At 41.6% G+C, this 11,127-nt stretch overlaps 1 protein-coding gene across 1 annotated transcript; it reads left to right on the forward strand.

Moving 5' to 3' along the window:
• The first annotated feature begins 9,718 nt into the window (after window positions 1-9,718).
• Window positions 9,719-10,867, forward strand: LOC138879288 (uncharacterized). The gene has a single exon (XM_070158894.1). The coding sequence runs from the start codon at window positions 9,719-9,721 to the stop codon at window positions 10,865-10,867; it is 1,149 nt and encodes a 382-aa protein (XP_070014995.1).
• Window positions 10,868-11,127: the final 260 nt, after the last annotated feature.

Raw genomic sequence — 11,127 nt, forward strand, 5'->3', positions numbered from 1 at the left:
CCTGACTTAACAGCAGGTAATTGAACACTCCCTTTCGACCTCGTGAAGTATGAGTGCGAGGCCAGACTTTCACCAAACCAACCACCTTTTCCAAAAACCTGGAGAGACTCAACGACAAACGAACGGTTAGTCCAAAACAAATAACAGATAGGCAATCTCACGTTGGGGCATGATGCACCTATACAGTCAAGTGAATTCCTACATGTTTGCGACGAAAGCATGCGTCATTCCGGCTTCCTTTTTAGGCTTTTTATTACATTATTTTTTCTTATTTTTTTTTTGGTTCTTTTTTTTCCTTTTGTTACTGTTTTCAATTTTTTGTGGTTGAAGTGTGACCGGATCCGATGAGGATTGCCTACGTATCACGATGCCACGCGAATCAGATCATTACGTAGTTCAAAACAGATGAATGTAAAAGAAACACGCATTTTATTACTGAAACGATCTATTACAAGCAACATTTTTGAAAAACAAAACTTGAAAATAATAGACTCAAATAGACTAATGCACCCTTATGCGAGAAGACGGACAGAATATGCCATGATACAGACTCGACCTATGAATACATTAAGGCTTCGAAAATTGGTGCTCGCGGGGCATCGTTCGACCTTGCCGCGGTCTTAGGTGTGATATCCCTCTCAAGTTGCTCCAGCTCATGCATGGTTTGCTTGACATAGCCCATCACTGCTGAGAGAACGGTAATGCTGGTCATGTTTTCACACCGTAGACATCGTCTAATGATGGCGTGGGCAATGGTCCTGATCCTATCTCTAGTTTGTTTCTTCTCTATGAGCAGGCGTTTTATCTGATCACTGCACGTTTTTAAAACCTGGGAATCTTGTATATGCTGATTCTTCAGTTGCCGCACTTCTGTCTTCATTTGGGCCAACAAGTCGTAACAGTATCTGCTCTCCAATTGGAAATCCTCGGCCTGCTTAACTGCCTTGACCTCAAGTGTAGCCATCTCTCTCTTCATTTTGGCAACAGTTTTCTCGTGGTCGTGTTTCAATTGGTTCAAGTATCGGCGATGCTTATCTGCTCTTGTACTCCACTGTGCTTTGAGCTCTGCCATGACATTTTCAGACTCTTCTAAACCATCTCGCCATTCCCTGACTTCACTTTTCAGCCCTTTTATCAACTGCTCGTCTGACCGACTCCTTGGTCGTTTATCAGCATCCATCCTCATCTGTTTGATCTGGGCGTTGAGCATCTCGTTTTCCTGAGTCAACCTGTTCTGTTCTCCCAGATCGGTAGCAACTTGCACGTTGTGCTCATATTTCAGGCTTTCCACTTGCTGCTTCAACCTGCTGATTTCGGTACGATAGCCTCTTTCTTTCGCCAACCAATCCAACTGCCTTTGCGATGACTCAGCGAAATTCAGGATGTGGGGCCTTTTAGCCGGCCTTTCATGTTCGAGTTCTCTTCTGTACCATGCAAGGTAGCCTGGTGCCATCTCGTTTTTGGCCCGATCCCGAACGCAAGTATCTGCTTTCAAATATTGACATTCATTCCAGATCTGGCGGATTCTTGCTTCAGGAAATTGTCCGTCAAGACTTATCTCAATTGTTTGAACACTAAGATCCTCCTGGTGTGGTACTACCTGGTATCTTCCGAGCTGTCTCAAGACTCGGCAGGGCGCGTAAGGTTGAATGCTCTTAAGTCCCATCAGTAGGAAATGAGTTTTAGTTGCTGGCATATATATGACCTCATCAACAGGCAGCCATCCCAGTGTCCATTGTATTTGGCTGGCAGTAAGAGCTTGAAAGAGTGAGGTCCATGCCATAACTCCTTTGGGCAGACTGATCTCTTTGGTTCTCGTGTAAAATCCTTCTATGCAAGTTTTCTCCGAGGAACCATGGCCCAAGAGCTCGGAACGATGGCAGAGATGTTCAGTCATCCACATTTGTAGCAGCAAGTTACAACCTTCGAAGAAATTCCCTCTGGCTTTGCAAGCTGTGAGAGCTCGAAAGATATCAGATACCACCATAGGCGCGAGAGTGCTATCGTTCTGGGTGAGCAAAGTACTGACTACCCCGGATATTTTCAGATTAATATTCCCATCTTTCCTTGGAAATACTAAAAGGCCCAAAAATGTTATCATGAAAGCCACCCGTCTGTGCTTATCCCACTTCTGACGACTACCTTTGCTGCATAGCTTGTTAATCGGATTGTTGAATCCTCCTACATGACTATACCTGTCATATATGAAGCATGGATTACAAAAACCGGCAGCCAAATCTGGGTTGCAGACCGTCCTGGGTATTTTTAGTGAGTCCAGGAATCGATGTACCGTGACAGATCTTGGGGAGACCAGGTATTTTTGCCTTAACGGAAGTTCAGCATTTTCGATGTACCCAGCCATTTCTTCCAGAGTCGGGGTGAGTTCAAAATCGGAGAAGTGGAAAACATTGTGTGCCGGGTCCCAGTAGGTGACCAAAGCTCTTATGATATCTCCCCGAGGCTAGATTTCCAATAAGCCCACGAGACCTTTCAGATATTTCTTGACCTCATCTTGTCCTTCAGCACCTAGATCATTCCACCATAGCCGTAACTTGACAGGAATTTTAGTCATTATCGAAAAGTGCTCATTTTGCATCGTGCTCATCCTGCACATTTATTAAGGTGACTTTTTAAAAAAAAAATAATAATATTTTGACTACTTTTCAAAAAAAAAAAGATCAGATTTCCGAACACGGCATTTCAGCACTTCGGGGATGAAGATTTTAAGGCTGCGTGGGTTGATTGGACAAAAATCCTAAACATGACCCAAAAGGTGGCTATTTATGCCAAGTCAGCCTTCCGGTGTCCCTTTTTGGGAACATTCGGCTATTTATGACAAAACAGCATCACCTGACTTATTTTGACACACACATTTTTTTTGTTTATTGGTTTTGGCTATCTTAACAAAAGGTGGGGTTGAACACGATGGAGGTTGCCTACGTATCTCACATCCGGTGAGAATCAAACCGGCGTAGTTCGGTACGTCGTGAATAGAGTAAATCAATTAAGCCCTTTTTTTGGAATACAATTTTTAAAAGGAAGAGCAAGAATATTTTTTGGATTTTTTATATATTATTATTATTTTTTTATTTTTCTTTTAAAAAGAGATAAAGAAAATATTCTTAAGGACTGCTAAATAGCATTTTTGGATTTTTAATAAATCAAACTAAAAGACAAATTTTGTTTTCATTTTTTTTTCAGCGAGGTTTTGACACTACTTGGACATTGGTTTTATTTTTCCAAAACAAGTAATTATCTTCCTACGCTGTTATTTTCTTCTTTTTTTTAAGTTTTTTTTTTAGAAACCGGTCAGCATGCAGATCTGAAGCAAATGAATGCGCAAAACAAATGGGATGCAGCAGGATGGTCTTTTCATTTCAGGTTGCCTGTCCTAGACGGACCCAACCCCTGTGTTGAGTCCCCTATGTCAAATGCAACATGATGCAAATAAGCGTTCCTACTAGGGATCCGGCATGAGGTTTCGTTATACTAGGTTTATAACCTGGGTATATGTTCTAGACTGGTGTACCCGAGCGGACAACTCGAGTCGAGGAGGGGGCTACGTACCGGGGACCCGCGAGATCGTCTGGCTTTGTAACTTGTCCGACCTCTTTCTTATTTCAGGTATTGACACTAACAGAATAGGGAGTCTCGACCAACGAGCTTCTCCCCGGAGGTAAGAAAAGAAGGATTTCGGCACAGTTTATATACAGTTTAGATAATATCAAAGCGGTAAAAGACAACATTTAGCACGTTATGCCGAAACATGTAATAAATATCAGATAATAAAGCCAATTATAACAATTATTCTAAGCTCGAATTCTTGAACCCTGAACCGGAGGTTCTGGGTTCTTATTCCCCAGCAGAGTCGCCAGAGCTCTCACACCTCTTTTTTGCGCGCCCGGCCCCGAAGGGTTAAATGCGCGAGGGGAGTTTTTCCAATTTAAGTGACAATATTCGAAATGAGATTATTTATTTAATTCAGAGTCGCCACTTGGGAAAGGTTTGGCTTTTGGTGTCCCAAGTCACCGGTTTATCTTGAATCCCGAATCGAGGAAAATATTCGACTTTTCCAAATGAAGTCTGCGAACCAGAAATTCTAAGTAAGGAATTCTGTTGACCCGAGGGAAGGTGTTAGGCACCCTCGAGTCCCGTGGTTCTAGCACGGTCGCTTAAATTGTTATAATGGCTAAATATCTGATTTAAATACATGTTGTGACTTATGTGCTTTTATTAAGTTTAAACCGCTTTTATTATTATCATTTATTTTTATAGAATTGCAACGTCGTGAAAATGCATCTCGAACCACGTCACAATCAATGCACCCGTAGTTGTTAACACATTTAGACTCCGTTGAGATTTGGATTTGGGTCACATAAATGCGCACCCGAATTTAAGAATGTAATTTAATTAAGTCACGCCTAAAGAGTCTAACGCGTTATTATCTTTGGGGAAGGCAGTGAAATTTACTAAACAGTCCATCCCAAATTCTAAGTATTCAATATATATACACTTATGAGGGCCCCGCAGTTTGTGTCTCTCATTTGGCGAGGCTCGTCTTATTTTTGTAAAGCAGGTAAACCTACGATGATTACATCTTTATTATGTTCGTCTCTAATAAATGGAGAAAGAAATTACGTTCTAAGTAAATTGCATGCTTGGCCGATTCCGGATTCTTGTTTAATTATCTGATTGGTTTTTTATGAGGTGGGAATTGCCTCATGCCTTACTTCAACGAGTGAATGCACTTGTTAATTTGCTAAGGGAGATTGCAAGCAAGACTAATAACATATGCTAAACTTACATTAAACGACCTTCAAGTTTGAATTTAAACTAGCTTATTTGGGCTTGATTAATGAAATCAGCTATTTATTAGAAAAACTGCTACTAATTAGATTCAAAACTGCCTAATGGAATTCGGATGTGACGGAGTTAAATTGAATAGTTTAAAACTAATGTTGCCTCTGTCCAAGTTAATAGCAATCCATCTTGTACATGCAGAATATAACTAAGAATGAAGTCTAGTTTTTGGTGTACCAATTACTTGTGCATTCCACGAATTACGTGATCACATCACACATACAATTAAACAAGGTAAACCATCGTAAGTTAAGATAATTAAATAGACCCAGTTCTCAATCAAATACAAAGCTGCCTGCTGTATCTTCCCATCGAGTTACAATCTAAAGATTTGCGCGAATTTACTAACATTTTATAAGACTATAGGTGCAGTACCGAAGGACTAAAAATTCTTCGCGTCTTTCATTTCAACTCATTGCTATTGTTACATCAATGTGAGATTCAAAAATGTGTACCTGGACGCTGAAATGCAAAGAAGAAAATAGAAGCAGCAAGTCAGCAACAAACTCAGATGACAGCAGTGATCACAAATATAAGCAACGAGCAGCAGCAGTAGCAACCAATAACAGCAGAACAAACCCAGTGCAAGGGTGCAACTATGACCAAATGAAAGCAGTAGCAAGATGATAGCAGCGAATAGTGGAGTAGAATCAAAATCCCAGATAGACCAAATCCAGGAACAAACCAATGAAATAAACAACCAGTAAACTCAGTTGGGACTTGGAAAAATCAGTGTTCAAATAGACAGGTCGAAACAAGTGAAATCAAGACAACAATGGAAATATCGTTTCTGATTTTGTCTGTGTGTGTGTGTCCTGTTCTCTCTGTCTGACTCCTGTATATATGCTTCTCTCTGTGTGTATGTGTGTATCTCTCTATATGTCTATGCCTCTCTATTTTCTATCTCCTCTTCTGAAAAAAATCCTCCTCTCTAAGTGGTAGCTCCCCTCTACTTATAACCTAGCATCATGCCATTTTACAGCCTGTTAAACAAATCAGAAATCCCTCCTTTCCTGCTGTTTTTCCACTCAAACATTTAAAAGTAGAAACCCTCCCATCAGATTCCCTGACAGCCTTTTTATCACCTTATTAAACTAAAACCAAACATGGGTAGCAAGAATATAATCTGACAGCACATGCTGTCCAATTATTTTAATTCCTTAACAGCTGACCATACACATGATGCCCAAAATCTAAACCAAGTGAACATGCTATCCATTTAAAACCAAAGTCTGAACTGCAACTATAACACCACCCTTAAATGTTTTCTGATTCAAATTGAACAAATCACAGGAAACATACTCAGTTCCTAATTGAATTCAAACAAAATTTCAGCAGACAAACCAATGACAGGGATCAGATTATCACCATTCCAAGCTGAACTAATTGACGACGTATATCGACTCGACTATACTAATTGTAATACTTACAATCGAAGCCAATGATCAGAAATCCAAAAGTATCAACATGTGATTCAAATTGTACTAACTAAACAAAGTTGTACTGGGGACTAATTAATCAATCAAATTTAAATTCAATTGATTGTACAGCTTACACACATACACATGATCAGTAAATGGAGAAAACTTGGCCAAATACAGAGGTCCGGGCAAGGTAGACAACACAGTCGGCAAAAATTCAAAATATAAATTAAACAAAACATTTGGACATATGAACAGACATTCAATTACAACAGACAAGATGAACTAATAAAGAAAAAGAAAACAAAAATTACCTTAAAGCCTTGAAAAATGAGAAAGCCCTAGCTCGGATTTGAATCGACTTTTCTTGGGGTTGAACGGACTTTAATCGAAGTGTTCTCTACTGAGAACACTTCGATTAAGGTCCATTAGACCCTAATCATCTAGTTCAAACGGACACAGATCGGGCTCAGGGTTTCTAGGGTTCCTAAGGGGCAGATTTGGGATTTGTGTTTCCCTGGTTAGATTCGGACCAAACCAAGCATGGTTTGGTCACGAGGAGGTCAGGGGAGTGCCCGGTATGAACCTGGGGTGGTTTGGTGTAGATCGAGTTTTGCTCAAATCTTCAAATGAAGATTCGAGAAACTAGGGGTTGATTCGAGGCAAAGGGACAACAGATCCATGTTCAGGGTGGTGAGGCGGTCCTATGGTGTTAAGGTGGTGGTCACCGGCGTCCTTGCCGCCGGGTTTTTGGTGAGGGAAAAGGGGGGCGACTCTAGGGTTCCGAGGGTTTGGGTCCGTGAAGGAGACGACTCGAAAGGGGGGGGGTGTTTGGATGGGGCGTGGGGTAAGGTTTTCAGGTTTATTTAGTTAGTGAGTGGATAGATCCTGGCCGTTGGATGAGGTGAGATGAAGGGCCAGGATCTTTCAACTGGTAGGGAACGGTGTCGTTTCACATGCCAGGGGTTGGGTTGGTCCGGGTCGGATTCGTATGTGGGTATGGGGGATGTGATCTTGGCCGTTGATCGTCCTGAGATCAACGGTCCAGATTAAAAGCGGCTCAACTGGATCGGGCAAACAGGGATGCTGGGTTGGGTTGTTTTGGTTTGGGCCTGTTTGTTTTAATTTGGACTGGCCCAACCCGAAAATCCTTCTTTTTTTTTCTTTTTAATATCTTAAATTAAATTGCCAAATAATACTATAAAAATATTAAACAACAATTATCACACAATTAACATTTAATTACACTAACATCACTTAATGACAAAATAGAATGAAAGATGCATTTTTTGTGATTTTCCTTTTAATAACCGGATTACGGTTCACACGACATATATTTTTTATATTTTTGTTTGATAAAAAATAAAAATGGACAAGATCACAAATAACTACCAAAAATGTCACGTAAATTCCAAAAATTGTACAGCAGGACCATTTGCTATTATTTTTATTTCTTTTGGAGTGATTGTCGCGTAAAACAAAAATCACATGCTCACAACTAACGATGTTATTTATTACAACTTAAAAGTAGTGTTAAAATTATTAGTTCAATCAAATTTCAAAGGTGTTAAACAATTTTCATTGAAATTCTAACGTTTGAACTCTTGTGGAATTCAGGTGTATGCCTAGAAATTCTTCGAGGACTGGAGGACTACTTGAAGGACTTTCAGATCCCGAGAAAACATTCAGGGCATTGAACCGTGCCAACAGGAGGATCCAACAAACACAACAACCACACCAGCTTGAATTTGACATGGGTGACGTAGAGAACGTCAACGGAAAAATCAGGGATGAGCCAGCTGACCCAAACGTCAGAGTGGTGGCACCTCTTGTGCCAGAAGCTGCACTTTATGATTGGGCTCAACCCACAGCTGACAACCTGGAAACTGCTATAGTTGTGCCCGCAATTCAAGCGGAGACATTCCAGATCACCAACAACATGCTGCATCTGCTGCAGAATAAGGGATTGTTCTCTAGGTCACACATTGAAGACCCTCAACAACATTTGAAAAATTTTCTATCAATTTGTGTGACTCAAAGGCAGTCAAATGTGACCCCAAAAGCTATCAAGCTATTACTGTTTTCGTTCTCTATGACTGGGAAAGCTTAGACTTGGCTGAATTCGCTCCCAATCAATTCCATTGTCACCTGGGAGGAATTAGTAAAGCAGTTATTGAATAAGTTGTACCCGCCCAACAAGACTGCAAGGCAGATTGATGAAATATTGCAGTACAAGCAGTAGCCGACTGAGACCTTGCAAGAAACTTGGGAAAGATTTAAAGGGATGCTGGTAAAGTGTCCTCAGTATGTCATTCCAGACCAGATGCTTGGCCAGAGATTCTACATGGGGTTAGTTGACAATCTAAAGTCCAATGTGGATGCTTCAGCTGGAGGTGCATTTTTGAGTAAGACATTCACCGAGTGCAAAGTCCTTCTTGCAAAATGTCCCAGAATTCGGGGTGGATGACTAGAGGGACAACACTGGAACCCATAGTGCATTCAGTTCCTCTTGACCCAAATAATTCGCATGTAGAGAACATGGCCACACTTATGACTTGGATGAGTATTTTGACAAAGAAGATAGATGAGATGTGTACCAAACAGGTGCATATTGTTGACACGACAAATGGAGGACTGTGTACACCCTGTGTTAATCAGTCTTATGTGTGTTCATGGAGCGGAGAAGGTGAAAATCAAGGGAAGATATGAATTATGTTAACAACTTTGGGGGTCAGAGACAAGGAGGACGTCAATGGAGACCGGCACCAAATCAGCAATACATACCTAACATGCCTCAGCCTGGGGGCATGCAAGTTCAAGGCCAAATTGTGCCATACCACTAGAGACAACAGGGCTACCCACAGTAGAACCAATAACAGTTGACATATCATCCACCTCCTCAACAGCAAGATAACAACATGGTAGAGATCAGGGGGATGCTCCAGCAACTCATTGGCACAAATGGTAAGATGCAAGAAATGTTGGCATTATATGATTCAGCTATAAAGAACATTGAAACTCAGTTGGGGCAGTTGTCTATGGCTTTAAACAACCGCCCCTAGGGAACATTGCCAGCGGACACAAATATTAACCCCAATGAGCCAAACACGAATCAGCTGATGGCAGTAAGTCTCCGGAATGAGAGAGATTTAGACAAAGAGCAGGAGGTTGCACAAGCCATCAAAGAGACTACGCCAACCACTCCAATTCCACTAGAGGTAGATGAACCATCAAATCTGACTGAAGTGGTGGTTGAACAGGGTCAAGATGAAAAGGGTAAGGCTAAGGTAAATGAACAAGCTGCAGAGCAGGTGGTGCCTCTTGTGCCACAGAACCCCAACAGAGAGAAGCCAGCAGACAATGCATAAAGGGTGATACTGGCACCATTCCCTCAGAGACTGGTAAAACAAAAGAAAGAAGATCAATATAAGAAATTCATGGAGATGCTGCGTCAAATTCATTTGAATATTCCTTTGATGGATGCCTTGAGGGAGATGCCAGGTTATGCGAAGATGATGAAAGACCTAATGTCACAGAAGTTTGATTTTCAGGACCTATCCACAGTGACTCTGATGCAGACCTGCAGCGCAGTAGTGACCAAACCGACGGCTCAAAAGATGCCAGACCCAGGTAGCTTCACTATTTCATGCACGATTGGGAGTTATGCCTTTGCAAAGGCATTATGTGATTTGGGAGCCAACATAAATTTGATGCCTCTGGCTGTATACACCAAACTGGGCATTGGCATAGCTAGACCAACATCGATGCTGCTGCAGCTGGCTGACCGCACGGTAAAAAGGCCTACTGGGATTCTTGATGATGTGTTGGTGCAAGTGGGGAAGTTCGTGTTCCTTGCAGACTTTGTTATTCTGGACTGTCAGGTAGATGAGGAGATACCTATCATTTTAGGTAGGCCATTTTTTTCCACTGGGGGAGCACTGATCGATTGTGAGACTGGGGAATTAAAAATGAAACTGAACGATGAAGAAGTCATATTCAATGTTCAGCAATCTATGAGGAGACCCAATGAATATGCTAATTGCTCTCTAGTGGAGGCAGTGGATATGATTCTGCAAGAAGATGATGTGACCCTGATTGCTAAAGATCCATTGGAGGCATGTCTGACAAATTTAGAAGAGATGGATGGTGAAAGGTTAGCTGAGTGGGTCATGTCACTTGAAGGCCAAGGATTCTGGAAAAGGGACCCTCAGTTCGAGTCCCTGGAGTTAGAAAAAAGGGCTACACCTCCAGCAAAGCCATCAGTAGAGGAACCACCCAAGCTGGAGCTGAAGCCTCTCCCAGCTCACCTCAGGTACGTTTTCTTAGGCCCTGATTCTACTTTGCCTGTTATTATATTATCCAGTTTGCTAGATGTGCAGGTAGAACAACTTTTACAGGTACTGCAGGAAAGTAAGACTGTCATTGACTGGACCATGGCAGACATAAAGGGTATCATCCCAGCCTTCTGTATGCACAATATTCTCTTGGAAGAAGGTCACAAACCTTCCAGAGAACATCAACGAAGGCTAAACCGGAACATGAAAGATGTAGTAAAGAAGGAAGTGATCAAATGGTTAGATGCATGAATCATCTTCCCCATCTCTGATAGCAATTGGGTCAGTCCTGTCTAATGTGTGCCGAAAAGGGGGGGAATGACTGTTGTGCAAAATGAGAACAATGAGTTGATCTTAACTCGCACAGTCACGGGATGGAGGATTTGCATGGATTATCGAGAATTGAATACATCCACCCGGAAGGACCACTTCCCTTTGCCTTTCATTGACCAAATGTTGGACAGGCTGGCCGGGTGCTCGCACTTCTATTTCTTGGATGGTTATTCGGGGTA

Source organism: Nicotiana sylvestris, chromosome 10 (assembly GCF_000393655.2).
Source record: "Nicotiana sylvestris chromosome 10, ASM39365v2, whole genome shotgun sequence".
Lineage (NCBI taxonomy): Eukaryota > Viridiplantae > Streptophyta > Magnoliopsida > Solanales > Solanaceae > Nicotiana > Nicotiana sylvestris.

Bases quoted from the DNA above. Each gene is read 5' to 3' on its own strand.
- LOC138879288 (XM_070158894.1), top strand. From the start codon at position 9,719: ATGGAGATGCTGCGTCAAATTCATTTGAATATTCCTTTGATGGATGCC.